At 42.2% G+C, this 21,433-nt stretch overlaps 1 protein-coding gene across 1 annotated transcript in view; it reads right to left on the minus strand.

Moving 5' to 3' along the window:
• The window catches only part of XIRP2 (xin actin binding repeat containing 2), a 309,123-nt gene extending 288,241 nt beyond the window's left edge, over positions 1–20,882 (minus strand). Inside the window, 2 exon segments of the mRNA XM_033944124.1 lie at positions 11,030–11,632; positions 20,750–20,882. Of these exon segments, the coding sequence (XP_033800015.1) occupies positions 11,030–11,197 (168 nt within the window). The 5' untranslated portion in view covers positions 11,198–11,632; positions 20,750–20,882.
• Between the last annotated feature and the right edge of the window lie 551 nt (positions 20,883–21,433).

Here is a 21,433-nt window from a genome sequence, read left to right on the forward strand (position 1 = left end):
CCAGGGTAAAGAGCCCCAGCTTCTCCAGCCTTTCAGCATACGAAAGGTTTTCCATGCCCTTTATCATCCTAGTCGCTCTTCTCTGGACCCTCTCGAGTATCGCCATATCCTTCTTAAGGTATGGCGACCAGTATTGGATGCAGTACTCCAGATGGGGGCGCACCATTGCTTGATACAGTGGTAGGATAACTTCCTTCGTTCTGGTAGTGATACCCTTTTTGATAATGCCCAACATTGTATTCGCCTTCTTTGAGGCTGCTGCACATTGCGCCGCCGGCTTCATTGTTTTGTCCACCAATACCCCCAAGTCTTTTTCTAGGTTGCCTTCCCCCAGTATCCTCCCTCCCATCGTATAGCTGTACATCGGGCTCCCTTTCCCAATATGCAAGACTTTACATTTCTCAACATTGAAGCTCATCTGCCATCTTTCTGCCCACTCGCTCAGTTTGTTCAGGTCTCTTTGTAGTTCTTTGCATTCCTCAACAGTTCTGACCCTACTGGAGAGTTTTGTGTCGTCTGTGAATTTTATAACTTCGCACTTTGTCTCTGTTTCCAGGTCATTTATGAATATATTGAACAGCAGCGGTCCCGACACTGACCATTGTGGGACACCACTTGTGACCCCTTTCCAGTCAGAGTAGTGTCCCTTTACTCCTACCCTCTGTTTCCTGTCTGCTAGCCAATTCCTGACCATCTGTGCATGTCCCATACCACCCCATGGCTCCACAGTTTTCTTAGTAGGCGCTCATGAGGTACCTTGTTGAAGGCTTTTTGGAAATCCAGATATACGATGTCTATGGGGTCACCCTTGTCCAATTGTTCGCTTATCCCCCTCAAAGAAATGAAGTAGGTTTGTTTGGCATTATCTTCCTTTACAGAAACCATGCTGGCTTGTTCTCATCAGATTATTTCTTTCTAAATTCTCATTGATACTTTCCTTGATCAATGATTCGGCCATCTTCCCCAGAACTGAGGTTAAGCTCACCGGCCTATAGTTCCCTGGGTCGCTTCTCGATTCTTTTTTGAAGATAGGTGTAACATTTGCTATCCTCCAGTCCTCCGGGATTACCCCTGTTCTCAAGGATAGGTTAGAAATCTGCCGTAGTAACTCCGCTATTTCGACTCTGAGCTCTTTCAGTATTCTCAGGTGGATTCTGTCTGGGCCCGGAGATTTGTCAGTTTTTAATCTATCTATCTGCTTGAGTACGTCTTCGAGGCTTACCTCCATGCATGATAATTTTCCCTCTTGATCCCCCTTGAAGATTTTTTCCGGTTCCGGCACGTTGGATATGTCTTCTCTTGTAAAGACCGACGAGAAGAACATGTTTAATCTGTCAGCCACCTCTTTTTCCTCCTTCACCACTCCCTTCCTGTTTCCCTCATCCAGAGGTCCCACCTCCTCCCTAGCCGGCTGCTTTCTTTCATATATCAGAAGAATGGTTTAAAATTTCGTGCTTCCTTGGCTAGTCTCTCTTCGTATTCTTTCTTTGCTTTTCTGACCACTCGGTAACATTCTTTTTGTTGTTTCCTGTGCTTCCTTTGGGGAGAAGACGCTGATTTATAAATTGACAATTGTACAGAATATTGTTTGTTTATATACTTTAATATAGTAAGTTCAATATAAAACTATTTGAGGCTTGTGTGGATGGGATCAGGTGGTTTGCGGGGATGGGGACTCAGCTCACGGAGACAAATATTTTCCCTGTGTCATTCTCTAGGCTCTGCCACGAATCGATTTCAACTACGTGCGGGCGAGTGGGGTGTCAGTCGGGTTAACGTAGTTGTCGTAGCACAAGTGGGCACGGGTATGGCTCTAAAAAAAAAAATCTTAATCATTGTACTGCTGATTTTGGCTCTTGTGACTAATGAGTTTGCCTACCACTGCATTAGGGGATACAATTCCTTTGATTGAGTTTATTGATTTTTGCATTTTTCCTCAGAGTTAAATCCTTTTCCACTGGGATTTTTTTGTGTTGGGACTGCATTTACAGCACTTCATCCAACTAGGTCCTGTTGGATTTTCAAGCTTACAACTCACTTATTACAAAACCTGTGTTGAGCTGTATATTACTGAGGCCCAATCATTAAGTTGATGTGCTGATATGCAGTCCTTCTACTAATGATATCTTACTACTGATATATATCTAGCGTTCCCCTTAATCAACTAGTTGTGGCCTTTGGACTTCCAGGTGATATGTGAAAAAATTTTTTTGGTTCCATATTTGATATTTTGGGGGGTTCCATTTTTTTTTGTTCCATATTTGATATTCTTTCATCTATTTTTGGGTTTCCACATTTGAAAGTACATTGTTTTGTGACATTATGACCGGTTTTAAACAACATGGTCAATTACCATGCCAATTAAAATGATTAAGTTATGCAACGGTAGGATGCTCACCGCCGCCTAACCTACAGCACCGTTTAGAGTATAGGCCTGTCTTATGTAGTAACTGCAAGGCAGATGCAGATTTTGCTCTCAAAAGTTATTGTACAAGCTATATAGCACCTTGTGTGCATAAATTGGTGTGCAGAGCCAATCTGTGCATGCAACGTAACTATTTAACAAGACCAATTGCACCAATAATTGGCAATTAGCACCTCATATCTGATGATAATGGGCACTAATTAGAAGTTACGTGCACAACTTGGAGGCACATTCTATAAAGTGGTGCGCACTAGTTCTAATGCGCGGATCTGAAAAGGGGGTGTGGCCAGAGGAGGAGCATGGATGGATCATGGGTGTTATTAAAAGTTAAGCACACTTTATAGAATATGCCCTGTCCGTGCACAACTTAGGCATAGGTATCTACAGTACACTTGCTTTTTCTTGGCCTAAGTGAGTACACCAAAACATTAGCAAAGCATACAGCTGATAAGGGTAATTCTAAATATGGTGCATGCCTTATATAGAATCACGCTAAGCGCTAGTCTGATTAGCACCAATTTTATAGGTGCTTGTGATGACGTAGAGCCCAGAAGGAGGCCAGCACTAAGAAGCCATATGCTAAGACATGCTGGATATAAGCTCTTCCCAGCAGACCAAGCAAAGCAACCTCATTTGCATTTTGGAGTCAAGCAGGAAAAGATCTCACCTAGAGAATGACACGGGGGAAAAAATGTATCACCGTTCCCGCTCTGTCCCCGTGAGCTCGTCCCCATCCCTACCCCGTCCCCGCAAGCTCAGTCCCCATCCCTGCCCTGTCCCCGCAAGCTCAGTCCCCGTCCCCGCCTTGCCATCCGCACAAGTCCCATCCGCACAAGCCTCGAATAGTTATGATTTTAGACTGAACTTATTTTATTAAAGTATAAAAAGAGACAATATTCTGTATATTGTAATTGTAATTTTATAAACACAAATAATGCAGAGCAAGGATTAACAAAACCCCTCTCTCCCCTCCCTTTCACAAATATCCTCTCCACTATTGTGAAAACTGAATAAACCAAATTACTATAGAATGCTACATAGAAAAATCAAGCTAACAGAATACTTCAGTCACACATGGCAGGAATAGTGTTAGGGGAGTGCAACTAGGGCAACTGTCCCCTGGTCAGAGAGAGAGCCCTAAGCCAGCTGGAAGCTAAAGAAGCACAGCTTGGGCTTTGTGGTCCCCAGTTATGTCTAATACCAGCTCTAGCAGGATACATATTTCAAATCTGAAATATTCTAATCACAAAATAAAAAATAAATTTATTTTTTTCTACCTTTTGTTATCTGGTAATTTTATTCTTTAAATCACATTGGTCTCAGGCATTGGTTTTGGGTTCCTTCTATCATCATCGTGGCATGGCTAGATCCTGAAGGTAAAATAGGCGCAAGAGGAGCTGGGGAGGAGATGCCGAGTCTGACACGGGCGTGATTTTTTTTTACCACAGGAGCAAGACTTTTCACCACTCCCACGGGGTGGTAAAAGGTCTTGTCCCTGTTCCTGCAGGACGGAGAAAGGACTTGTCCCCATTCCTGCGGTAAACCAGTTGCAAATGTCTGCCCCGAGTCTCCTCTGGCCCCGACTCTCACTTTCCAGCCCTGCCCCGAGTCTCCTCTGATCCCGACTCTCACTTTCCAACCCTGCCCCGAGTCTCCTCTGGTCCCGACTCTCACTTTCCAGCCCTGCCCCGAGTCTCCTCTCGTCCTGACTTTCACTTTCCAGCCCTGTCCCTTGAAGTCTTGTCCCCCCTTGAAGTCCTGTCCCCACCCTGAAAGCCTGATGCCCCCCGACATCCGATTCATCACCCAGAAGGACCGCTCGCACCCCCACCCCGAAGGACCGCTCGCACCCCCCCAGCCTCCCCCCTGCATGGAGAAGCTGCCTACCGTTGTTTCCCGATGCCAGTGAGCTTCCTCTGCTGGCGGTCCCCTTCTCTGAGCCCTGCGCTGCGCTGCTTCCTCTGCCGTGGTCCCGCCCCTTGTCTGACATCAGAGAAGGGGCGGGACCACCAGCAGAGGAAGCAGCAGGGCTCACTGGCATCGGGAAACAACGGTAGGCAGCTTCTCCATGCAGGGGGGGAGGCTGGGGGGGTGCAAGCGGTCCTTCGGGGTGGGGGTGCGAGCGGTCCTTCGGGGTGGTGGTGCAAGCGGTCCTTCGGGGTGATGAATCGGACATTGGGGGGGACCTATGTAAAAAAAAATTTGTACAATGCGCTCACGCATATAACACGCATGGTTATACTCAGTTTGTAAAATCGTGTATAACGCGCGCATTATATGCGTGAAAATACGGTACATCTAGCGCACATCCTTGATCCAATTCTCTGGTCACTCAGTCAAAGAATTCAATCAGATTTGTTTGGCATGATTTGCCTCTAGTAGACCCATGTTGCCTCGGATCTTATAATCCATTAGATTATTATAATCATTAGATTTGTCTTCTGGGATCACCCTCTTTAAATATCTGTGAAAGTATGCATAGGATTGTTACTATTTGGGTTTCTGCCAGATATTTATGACTTGGATTGGCCATTGTGGAAACAGGAGGCTGGGCTAGATAGAACTATTTATTGACTCTACCCACAAAACCATCTTCTCAGTCACTGACCCCTTGTTATGGAACTCCCTTCTTTCTGTCAGATATTAGACAAGAAACATGTCTTGAAAAATTCAAATGTAAACTAAAAACATTCCTCTTTAAAGACGTCTACTCACTCTGATTTTATTCACTTAGAGCCCTAACAACTTCTACACTGTCAGCAGTACCAAATTGAAACGCTTCTTTTGAAGCGACCCCTACCCTACCCTACCCTAATGTGCTAAGCCCCTCCGTCTCTTCCCTCCCTTTTATTAGTTCTTTGTATTTAAGCTCTTTCCTTTTCCTATTTTTCCTTTTTGGTCCAGTTAGTCTATTTGTTCTGTCGTCCCCTCTACTTTTTATGTTTAAGTTTTTGTTTCATTTTAATAATATTTTGATAATTGTAAACCATTTAGGTATGCTTTTGACAAACGGTATATCAAAGATTAAATAAACTTGAAACTTGAAACCATTGGTCTGACCCACAATGGCTATTCTTATGTTCTTATGTATACTGGCAGTCCCTGTGATAAGAACGTCCGACTTACACTTACAAACTGTCCGACTCATACTTACAAACCGGGGCCTTGACTTTCCCTTCCTGTGTCAATATGCACCCTTCTTCCTCCTTTCCATGTCCCAACGCACCCCTCATTGTCCTTCCCTCTGTTCTGCATCCCAAATTCCTGCCTCTCTTCCGCGGGTGTTTATCTCCACTGGCTGGCTGCCTCCTCCCAATCACACTTCACTTTGCAAAGCCACAAGTAGCAACTTCTGTCCGAGGCCTGTGGCTGACCTGGAAGCCTTCCCTCTGACATCAGAGGGAAGGCTTCCGGGTCAGCCGGGGGCACAAGTAGGAACCATGGCTTTGCGAAGAAAAGTACAAATGAGAGGAGGGAGCTGGCTAGAGGAGATAAACACCTTCAGGAGGGAGGGAGAGGGGCACGAAGTTGGGATGCAGACTGGAGGGAAGGATGATGAAGGGCATGTTGAGACATGAAAAGTAGGGGGAGGGTCACTTTGGGACATGGAGGGAGGAGGAAGGGGGGTGTTGGCACAGGAAGGGAGAAGCAGGGTCACATTGGAGCACAGAAGGAAGGGGAGCACAAACCAGACAAATGATGGAAGGGAAAAAAGGAGGGTGGGAAGCATGAACCTGGGACATAGGAAGAAACAATGGAGGGAGTGAGGGAAAAAGATGCTGAGGTGGGAAGGGAATAGAAAGTGAGAATTGTTGGGCATGGGTGTCTGATTGAGGGGGAAAGAGAGATGATGCACATGGGGAAATGGAAGCAGTGAATTGTTGGGCATAGGAAAGGAGAGAGAAATATTGGACATGGTAGTGGGAGAGGCATAAGATACAGATATATAAAGAAGAGAGAAATGAGAGGGAGAAATGTTGGATGTGGTGGTGGAGAGGGAACAGGGGGACAGATGAAGAACAAAAGTAAGTGTAAATCTCCTATCTTTTCTTTCTATTTAAACTACAATACTTTATTTTGAGGACTGTTTAGTTAATGTTTAATGTTCTTTAATGTTTTTATAGACTGTGTACTGTACAGGATCCGAGTTGCATCCAAATTTAACTTAAGAACGGTTTACAAAACGAAACTCATTCTTAACCCAGAGATTGCCTGTATATAACGGCACATTTTTCTAAAATGCTCTTTCTACATCTAAAACCTAGTTTACCCTCTATAAAATGACCCCCCTCAGTTTATTTTATCTAGCTGTTTCTTAATCTCAGTCCCTGGTTATCTTCTGGTTTTCAAACCTTAAGATATCCTTACTTGAATTTAAATGCAGCTCTTGCTGAGTGTTTGGTCGAGATTTTGACATTCATAATCAGTATTGACATTCACTTTGCTAGATCACATGGTTTTTATTGAGTTACAATTTTGCTTGATCCATGTGCTGCCTTTGATATAGATAATTATGAGCTTTTGATTTTGTATGATTTAGGCTTCTCTGATACTGATCTGCTGTGGCTGTGTTCCTGTTTTTCTAATCATGTGTTCCCTGTGATTGCTGATATGTGGGTTTCTTCTCTTAAATCTTTAGCTCTCACCATACCATAGGATTCTATTTTTTAGTCATTTTTTCCCATTGTACTTTTCTTTGTTCTCCGTCTTTTATATTTTGTTTTTTTATCATGTACTGTATATGATAATATTCAGTTTTGTCTATCTTTCTCTTTGGTCATCTTAGAAATTTACAATTAAATAAATGAAGTGTTCCTTCCGCTGTTTCTAATTGGATGTGTGTTCCTTTTTTCACAGCTGATTAAATCAAATAGTGAAACTTATTCACATATTCAGAGAATTCTGCCTCTTCCATTATGTCCCTTTAATTCTGCTCATTTCCTTTCCTGCTCTTTTTGCTATTAGCAAGTTGATGCCTTACCCCAACAGCTTTATTACTCTACAATTCAATCCACTTGGCTTTTTTCTTTCTCACTCCTCTCTGACGGAATACTTTACCGGTATCTTTATGTAAGAAACTATCCTTAAAAAAATTAAATCCTTACTGAAAACTCACTTTTTTCCCTGGCTTTCAATCTGTAATATGGATTGTCTGTCTTGTGAGCCACTTTACCTGTGTACCGTACTTTGATTGGTTCTGATTTGAGAGATGTCTTTCCTTCAATTTTAATGGAGTTCCATTTTCTTAACTTTTTCAGAACTTTTAAGAACATAAGAATAACTTTACTAGGTCATACCAATGGTCTATCAATCACAGTAGCCCATTCTCACAGTGGCTAATCCAGGTCACTAGTACCTGGCAAAAAACCCAAAGAGTAGCAACATTCCATGCTACCGATCCAGCGCAAGCAGTGGCTTCCCCCATGTCTGTCTCAATAGCAGACTATGGACTTTTCCTCCAGGAAATTGTCCAAACTTTCTTACAACTAGCTACGCTATCCGCTCTTACCACAACCTCTGGCAATGTGTTCCAGAGCTTAAATCTTTTCTGAGTGAAAAAATATTTCTTCCTATTGGATTTAAAGTATTTCCCTGTAACTTCAAGTGTCCCCTAGTCTCTGTAATTTTTGAAGGAGGAAAAAAACGATCCACTTGTACCCATTCTACACCACTCAGGCTTATGTAGACTTCAAGCATATCTTCCCTTAGCCATATATTAGTCTTTCCTCATACGAGAGGAGATCCATCCCTATTATTATCTTGATTGCTCTGCTTTGAACCTTTTCTTGTTCCGCTATATCTTTCTTGAGCTAAGGTGACCAGAATTGAATGCAATACTCCAGGTGAGGTCACACCATGGAGTGATACAGAGGCATTATAACATTCTTAATCTTGTTAACCATCCCTTTTTTAATAATTCCTAGCATTTTGTTTGCTTTTTTGGCCACCACCGCACATTGGGCAGAAGGTTTCATCATATTGTGTGGTGCAGTAGTTAAAGCTACAGCCTAAGCACCCTGAGGTTGTGGATTCAAATCCACGTTGCTCCTTGTGACCCTGGGCAAGTCACTTAATCCCCCTAGTGCCCCAGGTACAGTACATTAGATAGATTATGAGCCCACTGGGGCAGACAGGGAAAAATGATTGAGTGCATGAATAAATTCATGTAAACTGTTCCGAGCTTCCTGGGGAGAATGGTATAGAAAATTGAATAAATAAATGACACCCAGATCTTTTTCTTGGACACTAACTCCCAAAGTTGACCCTAGCAATTGGTAATTATGATTTGTGTTATTCTTCCCAAAGTGCATCACTTTGCATTTGTCCACATTAAATTTCATCTACATCTCAAACACCCAGTCTTCCATTTTCCTAAAGTCTGCCTTCAATTTTTCACAATCTGCATGCATTTTAACAACAGTTTAGTGTCATCTGCAAATTTTATCACCTTATTCATCATTCCAATTCTGAGATTATTTATAAATAAGTTAAATAGAACTGGTCCCAGCACAGACACCCCTGCGGCACTCCACTGTTTACTCTCCTTCACTGAGGAAAAATGACCATTTAACCCTACCCTCTGTTTTCTATCTGATAACCACTTCCTAATCCACAACTGAACTTTGCCAACTATCCCATGACTCTTTAATTTTCTCAAGAGCAAATTGGTGAGGCAAGATCTCACTCGGCTGAATCCATGCTGCCTCTATCCCATTAAACCCATGATGGCTCTGTCCCATTCCACAATATTATTTTTTTATAATTGTTTCCACTCTCTTGCCCGGCACTGAAGTCAGCTTTACCGGTCTGTAATTTCCCAGATCTCCCCTGGAGCCCTTTCTAAAAATCGGCGTAATATTGGTCACCCTCCCATTGTATTGAACTGGATGTCAGTGAAGTTGAGAAAAAAGAGGGGTAGCATTATCAAACTTACTAGCCTTACAATAAGAGTGGGCTACACAATTCTGAAGCGTTTAGAGATGTTTAATTTGTGAAAGGAGGAGACTAGCTTAGAAAGCATAGATAGGATTACAATAGTTCAAGCTAGCGTAAATAGAGGTATGTAGAGAAATGAAATCCAAAAATTCCGTAAGAGCATGCAGTGAATGAAGACCCACAAAACCAAACTTAATAATGTTTGAAATTTGTCAAGTGAAAATCAGACTAGAATCGATTCAAATGCCCACGTAGCGGAAGAATGAAACAGGAGTAATAGGAAGATCAAGAAATGTCAGAACAATAGATGTTTGCTAAAGGGATCCCGAAACTCAGCAAGTTGTCTTGTCTAGGTTCAGTTTCAATTTATGCAATCATGTTTCAATGCATTATAGTGGTGGTTTGAACAATTAAATAATTCATGGAAATTTCCCTGATACAGCCTGGATTGGGCAAAACAAGGGCCTTGTCGGAGGCTTGAAGATGGACGTTTGAAATTTTTAGTGAATGGAGCAGCTCCGTTAAATTGTGCAAGTTCTGGAATAATGTTTTCTATTGGGTAGTAGAACAAGTGCTGCGATGCAAACAAAACTGCTGCTCACGAACTAAGTAAAAAACATTTTCCTTCTTTTGGCATACCCTGTGCACAGTGATGGGTTTAATCCCTATTAGAAAGTTGCATTATAATTAGCGGAGTTTTTTTTTTGCCATTATTAACAGAGGTGCTAAGTAACTCAGTTCCAGGCAGAGATTATAAAACAGTCCTGGATTTCTGACCAACCTATCCAATATTTCAATACGCAGGATCAGGCACTAGAAATCCCATACTCCCTTGGGATGTAAGTCCAAAACCAGAATAGGCCAAAAGGTCTCCAGCCTGGAACTGGATAGCTTTGCAGCTTTGAATTAAATGAGCCCTAAAGGGGCATTTGGAGAGGAGGAAGACACAGATCGAGTAAGACCTATAACAGCATAGTACACAGGCAGAGAGATAGGCCAAGCTGAGAAAATCATTTTCTACCAACATATTCTGAGTTTTAATCAAGCAAACTCACATTCTCATAAGAACTTCAACATAGTTTAAAAAGGGACAAAGATGTGCAATATATCATTTTGCTCATGTTTTTCCTGAAAGGCACTTTGCTGTATTGGTCAAAAAACTGTTGAGTGGCAAAGATAACAGCTACATCTAACCAGTTGTCTTTAGGTGAATTATAAGTAGAACTTAACCAGTTAGGTTTTCAGGTGAGAAGTCTCCTAAATCTGACCAAGTAAAATTTGGCTTGTTAGTTTTAGACAGGCTGTTTGTGTGAGCAAGGTTCAGCAGCTTAAACTTAGCTGGTTAGTGTGGAAGATAGATGCCAACTGACTATTCTAGATCCCACCATTTGTTGCTTAACTAAATTTCACTTTTCTGTGTATTGGGGGCAGGGGTTAATCTAGCCGTGCAGTGAGTGAAATTTTTCAAAAGCAGATATTTAACTCGCTAGTCAGTTAAACTCTTTGAAAATGAAGTCTTTAGTACAAGGTGAAGTTCTTTTCTTAGCCAGATATGCACTTGGACCTCACTTATCACTTGTTTTACATATGCCAGTACCAACTCATCATTTCATAAACATGTAACCAACTCATCATTTCATAAACATGTAACTTGATTAAAACCTTTACCTTTCTTTTCCCTCCCTTCTTTAGTGTTACTATTCGACTTGGCTTTTCAAACATCATTTTTAGCTCATCCAGAGGAATGTCGAAGCGTTCAATTTTCCGAGAAGTACGTAGATCTTCCTTTAAAACAGCTTCCCCAGAGCGTGAAGGAATGTCCAGCATTTTATTCATCTTTTCAACCTGCTTGAAGAGGGGATGTTGGCGTTTGAACAGCAAGTAGGTAACTGGCAAAGGTCTGGTAAGATCTGGAGTTTGCCTTGCACAAGAAACTTTCCTCTTGCTTCCAGATGTTCACTGGATCGTCCTCTCCCCTCCTGGTACGTTACTCTAATAAGCAGGAGCACCTAGCTTGCCAAGTGAGTTTGAAAGGATTCTGAGCGCTGCATGCATTCTTGGGAGCTCATCCCTGGCTCTGACTTGAGTTTCTCACCAGCATCAGAGACTTTAGAGAGGAGATATTTAGGAGCTCTTCCTGTAACTCACAGGAATATTCTAAAAGAGGAGGTTCCTCCTTGGCTTGGAAAATGAATCACAAGGCTCTCGCTTCTGTTGCCAAAGCGTCAATGAACGTTCAGCAACTGGCATGCCTGCCACATTCAAGGTTTTCTGTGAAACAATAGATTCAAAGGGGGAAAAAAAATAAGCCTTATGGCATATATCAAAGTATCATATAAATGTATGAAAATTTACAGTGTATGCTCATAGTTGCTGGAATTCAAACTGTAAGCAAGTGCTTGAAATTCAGCAAAACATTGCTTCAGTCTTAAAGGTCAGATCATATGTAAACAGTGACGTCTCAAAATTAACTTCCTTCCTTTTTAAAAAAAAAAAAAAAAAAAAAAGCCCACAGCTGGCAAGAAAACATAAGGATCGCTGCGGACTGTGAATGATATCAACCACTTCTCAAGGGAAAAAATTCCAGTAAAACAGGAAAAAAAGGAAGAGGAAAAACTAAATTGCCTTGATATCCTCCTATGGAAAACAGAACCTGCAATTAAGTGCCATATGAAAAATAAAATACAGTAGTTGTTAAATACTGGAAAAATTATAGGCGACATAAAAACAAAGGAACAGTTCCAAGGCTTAACACAGCCTTTGCCTTTCTTAATAAGTTAAACAGTGTTTTCCCTTAACTGTATCCCAAGTACAGTGTCTCACAATATGAAGTTACCAACATGCTTCAGTGGCCAAGGACATTTAACTCTTCTTTTATTCTTTGGGTCCTAATGCACATCCAGTTCATCAAAAGACATATCGACAGGCAAATAGTGGAATTTATACATGTATAAGAAAAAATGAAGGAGAAAACCCCCTATGTAGCAAAGCCAAAGAATACACAGGAGTAGGGGTGGACCAAGAACTTTCCTGCACACAAGTGTAGAATAAAAAGCAGTCTTTTATTGGCCAAGCACCAACAGATAAAAGGATTCTACGTGGAGCCATGTTTCGGCAGATAACCACCTACTTCAGAGGTCACAAATACTCTGTCGGATGTGTTATGTCAAAAGAGGTCAAAGAACAGAGTCTGCATCCAATAACACCCACAGTGAACTGAAGAGAAAAGCAAACTGTCAGTCTCACAGCCAGTGAGGTCAGTGCTATGCCAATAAAAGAGGGCTTTATATTCTACTATATGAGTGCAGGATAGGTCTTAGTCCACCCCTACTTCTGTGTTCGTTTGCATTTAATAATAATAATAATAATAATAATAACAGTTTATATACCGCAGGACAGTGAAGTTCTATGCGGTTTACAATGATTAAAAGGTGCCATACATATATATCACATATATGTGTAGATACATATTGATTTAAAAAAGCAGTGATTGAGACTGTAGCGATCCACACTACATGGAGATTTAAGAGGGAAGTGGCTTGGCTGTGGCTTGGTTCAAACTAAAATCAATATTCAGCCTGTGGCATTTAGTCTTTTACTAATTGCCACTGGAGTTATGCCCAGAAATTCAGTGGCAGGCATGTCAAGGCTCTGTCATTAAATGTCCAAGTTTGCAGAGCTGACTAAAAGATAAGCAGTTAAACGTGATATTCGGCACCCAACTGGCTATGGCAAACTGCATGAAGATAGGACTGACTTTATTGTGGTCCTATTTATATGGTTATGTTGGTAGTTTAAGTGCTGAATATCGACACTTAACCAGCCAAGTGCTGACTCTGCTTCCAGAATACCCCCAAACCAGATCTTTTCAGCTGCATTAACCAGTTAAGTGCTGTTGAAATAGCCCTGAATGAGGGGTCCTTTTACTAAGGCCCACTAGCCGTTTTAGGGCGTGCTAAATAGTAGCACGTGCTAAATGCTTTTTGTCCATAGAATATAACGGACACAGCGTTTAGCGCATGCTAATATTTAGCGTGCGATAAAACATTTAGCGTGCCGTAGTATTTAACCAGCCAGGAGCCATTTCTGACTGATTAAATCACTTTGAATATTGATCCCTACACATATATCCCAATACATGTATATGGGGAAAATGTTCCACACCGGGTTTTATACAGCTCAAAGGCATGCATAGGTTTTCAAAACATGTTCATTTCAGTCTATACTTTACAGAGGGATTAAGGGAGCCTTTCTCCTAAATCCCATATTATTTACTTCCACCTTCAAAATAAAACTGTGTTAAAATTGCAGCCTCGCTACTTAGTTGGCAGCACTTAACACGTGCAGATCTTTAACTTGGGGCAGCTACACATGGAAATCAAGTCCCAACCTGAATGTCTCAATTCAGGGGTAGGGGTCTGTACTTTGTCCCTGCAGTGATTATCTGGTCACTTTGGATACCTTCTTTTGACTTGGACCTGGTTTTAGATGGCCTAAGTAACAACGTACAAGATCCGTCTAGACAGTGTTGTTAAACTTTCGGTTATACATGCAGTACGACTAAGTCTAGGAAGGCCCACATCCCGCCCAAATCCCATCCTCGCCACTCCTCCTGAAATGCCCTTTTAGCTCTGGGCGTACTGCAGCACCGTGAAGGCCTAAGTCATTTTTAGATATGTCTAAAACCCAGTTCGATTATCGACACTTGGATGACATGTCTCACTGATTTAGGCTGGTTTTTTAGATGTATTTCCATTTCAATTACGAACCCCCTAGCCTTTTACTTAAAATCTTAAGCTATTTTATAAGATCCACTTTGCACACCATGGCTACATCCCTGGTTTGTGGGAGCCTTTTCAAAATAGGCATAAAATAGCTGCATGTTTAAACATTTTTATAGATGCCTGTTATAAAATTGCACTCTGAATGTTTTGCCCTGAACCATCTATCTAATATAATAAAACGCTAAGCCGCGCATGCGCACTCCCACCTGCGTGCATCCGTCTTCCGTGAGATGTAGGGCACCTCAGGTAGGAGTGCGCATGCACGCGAATCTCTTTGGCCGGTCGTCAGCGTCGTCTTCGCTCCTCTCCCCGGCACAACCGAACCCCCGTTCAGCCTCCCATCTGACCCTCCCTTCGGCTCCCTTAGTCCCTTGCCGCCTCTCCTCTTCTCTTCCCGCCCCGCGGTCCCGACAAACGTCCTTACTCCAGCAGGGGCCGCAGCACTCTAAACACACTGCTTTGCGGCCTGCTACTGCCCTGATTTGCTCTGCCCGACACGGCAGAGCAAATCAGGGAAGTAGCAGGCCGCAAAGCAGCGTGTTTAGAGTGCTGCGGCCCCTGCTGGAGTAAGGACGTTTGTCGGGACCGCGGGAAGGGGGCGGCAAGGGACTAAGGGAGCAGAGGGTTGAAATATATTTCTTTCAGGTAGTTCTATAAAAAATGAACTGCCACTTACTGGGACAAGCCACTGATTTTCTTTAAATGGTGAGAACAGGACCCGATATGGGGGCAGCTTTGGGGGAGGGGTGTGCTGCGAGGCAGACAGCTTTGCTTGGGGGGGGGGAAGACAGAAGGTGGGCCACGGAGAGACAGTCAGGGAGGAACTGGAGGCCGAGAGGGAAAGGAGGCTGCTTTGGGGGGAGGGGTGTGTTGGGAGGCAGACAGCTTTGCTTGGGGGAGGGGATACAGAAGGGGGCCACAGAGAGACAGTGAGGGAGGAACTGGAGGGGGAGAGGGAAAGGGGGCTGCTTTCTAGCACCCGTTAATGTAACGGGCTTTAACACTAGTACATTATAATAAGGGAAAAGAAAGTCATTGCAATAGTAATGGGCCACAACAACCGTTTCAATGACTCTGGATATATACAGTGTTTTACATAAATGTCTTAATTTTCTGTTCCAGGGCTTCCCAAACTGGTCCTGATGATCTTACAACCAATCGGATTTTCAGGATATCCACAATGAATATGAATGAGACAAATTTGCATACATTAGAGACCCAATATATGCAAATTTGTCTCATGAACATTTATTGTGGATATCCTTGAAACTGGACTGACTGGAGTCACCAGAACAGGTTTGGAAAGCTTTTTTGATTCACTATATTTCAGCAGCAACCAAACTGTATACTTCTGAATTGAAAATGCATTTTAAATGAGCAATGGAAATATGAATAGCATTGTGCATATCTAATTAAACTTTGATTAATGCTCTAAAATTAGTATTGGTGAGGTTGCATAATAGCAGCTGTGGTCATTGCTTTTAATTTTTCTATGCAATTAATTTATCTTTATGACTCTTCTCTAGACTGCTAGCCTTTCAGTGTGTGCTGGATTAAGGAAGTGTAAAGGAGGTGTTTTAATTGAAAAAGAATATTACAGAATTCAGTAAAAAAAACAGAGTTATAAAAATGATAATACCACATAAGGGTACTATAAAAGTTAAAGAAATATCAGAATCTCTTCCCAATCAATATTACTTCTCTAAACAAGAGAATCAGAAGACCACTTTTTTAAATGCTCACTGCCGCTGGCTACATTAGATCGAGCTATCTAGTGCCAGGTCACATCTGGGTACTGCCATTGAATCTTAAAGGTCGAATGTTCAATAGTTCACCGTGAAGCTTCATTCTACCGCAAAACTAGCACAGAAAAATCACCACAGCATTCTCAAAATAATGAGCATGCAAATTAATGGCATCTTAAAATTGTGGTTCTGGTGCAAAGAACATATGAGTTCAGACGATAGGTGACATTCCTTTACTTGCAAATTGATTGCAGAATGATGAAATTTACATTCTTCAGCTCTGCCTCCTTCTTCAGTGCTGTAGAGCCCCCTTCAGTTGTTTTCCTTCTGTAAGCGAGTTGAGAAGGTGTGATTCTGATCTGCTTATTCTTTTTTCTTTTGGGGTTTCTTATCCAAGTTCAAGGCTTTTCAGTGCTAGAGAGGTACCTAGAGCAGCTCTACCTGAGAGAAGACACAGACTCTGCGTCAGACATCTGCAGCTGGCAAGGCAATCCTCGAGGTTCCTCTCTGGCTAGCCTGTACTGGATTTAGTGGAACTTGGGGTCCGTTCCCCTTGAAGTTAGCACACATTCTGTTTGGCCCCAGTTTCAGTCTAGCAGGGCTTATCGGGTGCCGGCTTCAGAAATTTTTTTCCCTGCTCGCACACGAATCCGAAGGTGTGAATAAACATGTAGATAAAGGTGAGCCAGTTGATGTAGTGTATCTAGATTTTCAGAAAACTTTAGATAAAGCTCTTCATGAGAGGCTCCTGAGAAAATTAGAGTCATGGGATAGGTAGTAAAGTGCAGTAATGGATTAGGAATTGGTTATTGGATAGAAAACAGAAGGTAGGGTTAAATGGTCATTTTTCTCAATGAAGGAGAGTAAACAGTGGAGTGCCAAAGGTATCTGTACTGAGATTGGTGCTATTTAACTTATTTATAAATGATCTGGAAATTGGAACGACGAGTGAGGTGATTACATTTGCAGATAACACTAAGTTGTTCAAAGTTGTTAAAACGCATGTGGATTGTGAAAAATTGCAGGCAGACTTTAGGAAAATTGGAAGACTGGGCGTCCAAGTGGAAGATGGAATTTAATATGGACAAATGCAAAGTGATGGACATTGGGAAAAATAAGCCGAATCATAGTTACCAGATGCTGGGGTCCACCTTGTGGGTTAGCTTTACAAACACTGCACATACTCTGGGCAATGATTAGCTCTTCCTTAGTAACATGATGAGCGCCTTCTGACCTAGGAAACCATCTTCCAGCACTATATATAGATAACCCCGGAGGGATCTACCTACACATGAGAGGGGTGGGCAGGTGGGGGGGTGTTTGACCCTGGCAGGGGAGGAAGGAGGTAATGTTGATGGGTGGGAGGGGGTGCATGGGATTTTTTTTATTATTATTTAAAGAAGAGGAAAATACTTATGCAGGCCCTGGCCCAATATTCAGCCAAGGCCCACATAAGATTAGAAGGTAATAAATTCACCTGTTCATCTTGTTCAGCCCCAACTGAATATTGCTGGAGCCCACATAAGCCCATGCTCCTCCCCAGCGCCGTCCCCTGGCCTGCCCCTGACTGGCCCTCTTTGGGGGGGGGTCAGTCAGTGCCCAGCTTAGTGTTGCTGAATATCAAGGTAGTCAGCCAAGGTCGATTTAAGTAGCCCCATAGTATTCTAAAAGTTACACTAGTAATAGAGGACCTTGCTCAAACCCCCTCAGCCTATCTATGTATATGGTCAACTGTCAAATACACAGCAAGATATGTGCATATTTACAGAATAACACTTAGGCAGAATTTTGGTATTTACATGAATATAATCACACATATGCACATATATCCCTTTATTCTATTCATTTGCACATGTAAGCACGTATTTTATAGAATTACCCCCATAGATCTAATGCTTCTATTAAAATCCATGGCCTGTAAAAGGGCATGGAATGGGCATACAGTGAACAAACGGTATCTTAGTGCATGGTGTTACACCAGAAGATATTGCGGGTCACCTTGCATCACCCCATTAAGTGCATTTTTGTTATCTACAATGCAATTACTGCATCATAAAGGTCTTTTTCTCTGTAGGAGTGTATGAGAAGACACAAAACCATATCAACTCTTATATCCTGCAAACATCAGCTAGGAATCACTGCTACAGAGACAAAGATATTACAAAGAAATTTCATGGAAGATATCATGCAGGAGACTGCATGGGAAAGGGTCAATGGAATATACTGTGCACACACCCCATTTTGCTACATAAACTTTGCAGTTGCTGCACATTAATTTTTGCAAGACATATGCACTGAATACAAATTTTTACCACAGTTTATTGAAAGAGCCCCTAGATTTCAGAGTGCTGAAAAGGGCTGTACCATGTTGTTTTATTCTGCTTCCAGTCAAGTTTCAAGTTTTATTTAAAATTTAATTAATTGCTTAATCATACTACTAAGTGATGAACATGGCTAAAAAGTTTTACAACGTTCAGGGAAAACAATATATGAGACATACACTCGACGTACAGGACTTACGGTATCAATGGGAAAAGAGGTGAGAAATGCAATATTAGATAGGAAAGGAAACAAATAGGGGATAAAACAAAAGGAAGGGTTTAGAGGGGCAGAAAGAAAGAGATGAAAGAAATAATTAGAATATAAATGAGAAAAAAGAATAATAAAGAGAAAAGAAATGGTTTGACTTTGTTAAAGACAGGGGTGTCAAACTCAATCACATTAAGGGGCTGAAATCCAAAATACAGGCTAAGTCACGGGCCAGACACCGCCCAATCTGCACCCCAGATCCTGCCCCATAATAATACTAATTATAACACCATTTTTCCCCATTCATTTTTCATATATACAACACAATATAATCTTATTAACACATAATGGTAATGGTTAACCACAAAATTAAACTACACAAAACACACTGTATGCTTCTCAATATTCATTCCTACCAGAACACAGATAACCCCTATGCAAATACATGACCAAAAGCTAAAAGTATTAATATATTAAGAAAAGCACCCTAAGATTCAAGAATCCGCATGCAGTACAACCCCCATAGAAAAAAAAACAAATGTATTTCTTCCTGAGCAGTGCAAAAGATAGATAGCAGATTAAAATGCTCAAAATTGACATAATTCAAACTTGAAAATAAAACCATTCCCCCTACCTTTGTTGTCTCCCTCCCTCCATGCTATGCCTCCCTCCGGCGGATGTCTAACCTTCTGGCCAGCTCCAACCTGGCCATTTTATGCGGCCTGCGGTCCGATGCCCCATGGTGTCATCTTGTGGCCGGCTCCCTCCTCACAGCAGTAGTGTGCACAGAGCCACGTGCAGCGGCTCCTCATGCGTCCTGTACCTGAACCGGAAGCCTTCTCTCTGACGTCGCAGTGTCAGAGGGAATTCCTCTGGATGAGGTGTGGGATGTGCGAGGAGCCACTGTACGCAGCTCCGTGCACATTACGGCTGTGAGGAGGAGGGAACCGGCCACAAGGTAAAACTGGGGGCATCGGACCGTGGGCTGCATAAAACGACCAGGCGGGACAGATTTGGCCCGCGGGCCTTGAGTTTGACATCTGTGGTTAAAGAAATCAGAGGTCAAAATTTGAAGGTGTCATCCTAACTCTGGGAGCTAAAAGTCAAAAGCATCTTTAAAAAGACAAATGGAACTCCAGCACCGAAGATGATCAGGACATAACAGTGAAATGGAGATAACATTCACCTAGGCTTGTGAAAGAAACCTGGCATTCTACATCCTGTGTAGAATCTGAAATGCATTTTTTATGACGGATGGAATCACAGCATTAAGAATACTGCTTGAAATTAAAAACCCATGGTCAGTCTTCAGAGAGCATAAACAATGCCAAACACTAAGGACCACAATAAAAGCAGGACCGCAATGATACCTTCTGCTCATGAATAATTCATAGAAAGAGAAAGGAAAAGACATTCAGGGGTGAGGGACTGAAAAAAGATGAAAAGGAATTTGGATCAGAACGAAAAGTGGCAGGGTGAGCAAACGAAATGCAATTCAGAGGGTAGGAGTAAGATGCAAGAAAGAAAAAAAAAAAAGGAAGACGTTCCTGGAGAAAGGGGAGGGTGTGTACAATCATCTAGAGCGGGGGTAGGCAATTCCAGTCCTCGAGAGCCACAGGCAGGTCAGGTTTTCAGGATATCTACAATAAATATGCATGAGGAGATTTGCATCTTAAGGAGGCAGTGCATGCAAATCCATCTCATATATATTCATTGTGGATATCCTGAAAACCTGACCTGCCCGTGGCTCTCGAGGACCGGAATTGCCTACCCCTGGTTTAGACTAAGGGCTCCTTTTACAAAGGCGCACTAAGCATTTTAGCACGCGCTAAATATTAACCTTTTAACAGTTAAAAAAAAAAAAGCATCAAATTCCCTTATTGCCGTATATATTGCGGAAGCGTGTTCCATTTCTCAGGACTGACACAGGAAAACACTCCTGCCCTTGTCTGGTAATCTGCAGAAGCTGATCAGTTGGGAAGAGTGCTACACTTAGCGATGTAGAGATAGTGTGGCAAGTGAAAAGTAAATAATTCCTCAGCTGTTTCAGGAAAGAAGACAAGAAAGCTAATTTTTAAACCTGGAAATGATTTAAAGAGAAGGTAATGGGAGAGTACAAAGTGATGGAAAGGGAAGCAAAACACTTTACTCTGTTTTCCTGGAATTATAATGATAGATGAGAAAGATGAGAAGGTGAAGACATGTACTAAAGGAAAAGTGTTGAATGATAACTAGATATAGGTAAGGAACTGTGACAGAGTTTGTGTTCTGCATAAAGACAGTCGCACAAGAGATATCAGTGAATTTGTCTCCCAGATCTTGCTCATTACCTTCACGTGGTAACCTCATTGTATAACATCTTGTGGCAGAGAAAAGGAGCAATACCCAAATACACGCAGGCTATCACCAAAAAGCCAGCCCTGCCACAGTGAAGAAAACCAGCAGAGAAGACCCAAGACAATGCAAAAGGTTTCAGGCGACAGAAATAGTCCTGGATCAGGTGTTTATTTGCCCTTAAACAAGCAATTGCTAACTAATATCCAGAGAGAGATTTTACACCCACTGCTGCTAGCACAGCATACAGAGGGGGTGGGGTGAACACAGTGGAGCAAGCAGTGAGAAAGTTAATTAAGCAATCTCATGGGCAGCCAATGAGAATCACTGCTGTCTCAGGTGCTGGCGCTAAACAGCCGGTTCAGTCACAGCTAGGGAGAGCCTCCAGCTCCAGGGAGAATCTCAAGCATGACACGCTGCACTCTGCGACAGCAAGGAGGAAAACTGATTCCAGGCACTCAGCAGAAGGACTTTGCAGGCAAGATCAAGCAGATAATGCTTATCATAGGCTAAGCCAATTATGTAATAGCTTAGTAGAAGAAATGCTATCTGAACCTGAAGAGAGCTTAGCTGAGTCAGAAATGTCCATTGAACAGAGTGTGAGACATCCCTCCACATCTCCAACATTCCTGGACCCCTTGACACCTCCGTACCCTCGAATGGCAAATCGGCAAGAGGGA

The sequence above is a fragment of the Geotrypetes seraphini genome, chromosome 5, assembly GCF_902459505.1.
Source record: "Geotrypetes seraphini chromosome 5, aGeoSer1.1, whole genome shotgun sequence".
Taxonomy (NCBI): Eukaryota; Metazoa; Chordata; class Amphibia; order Gymnophiona; family Dermophiidae; genus Geotrypetes; species Geotrypetes seraphini.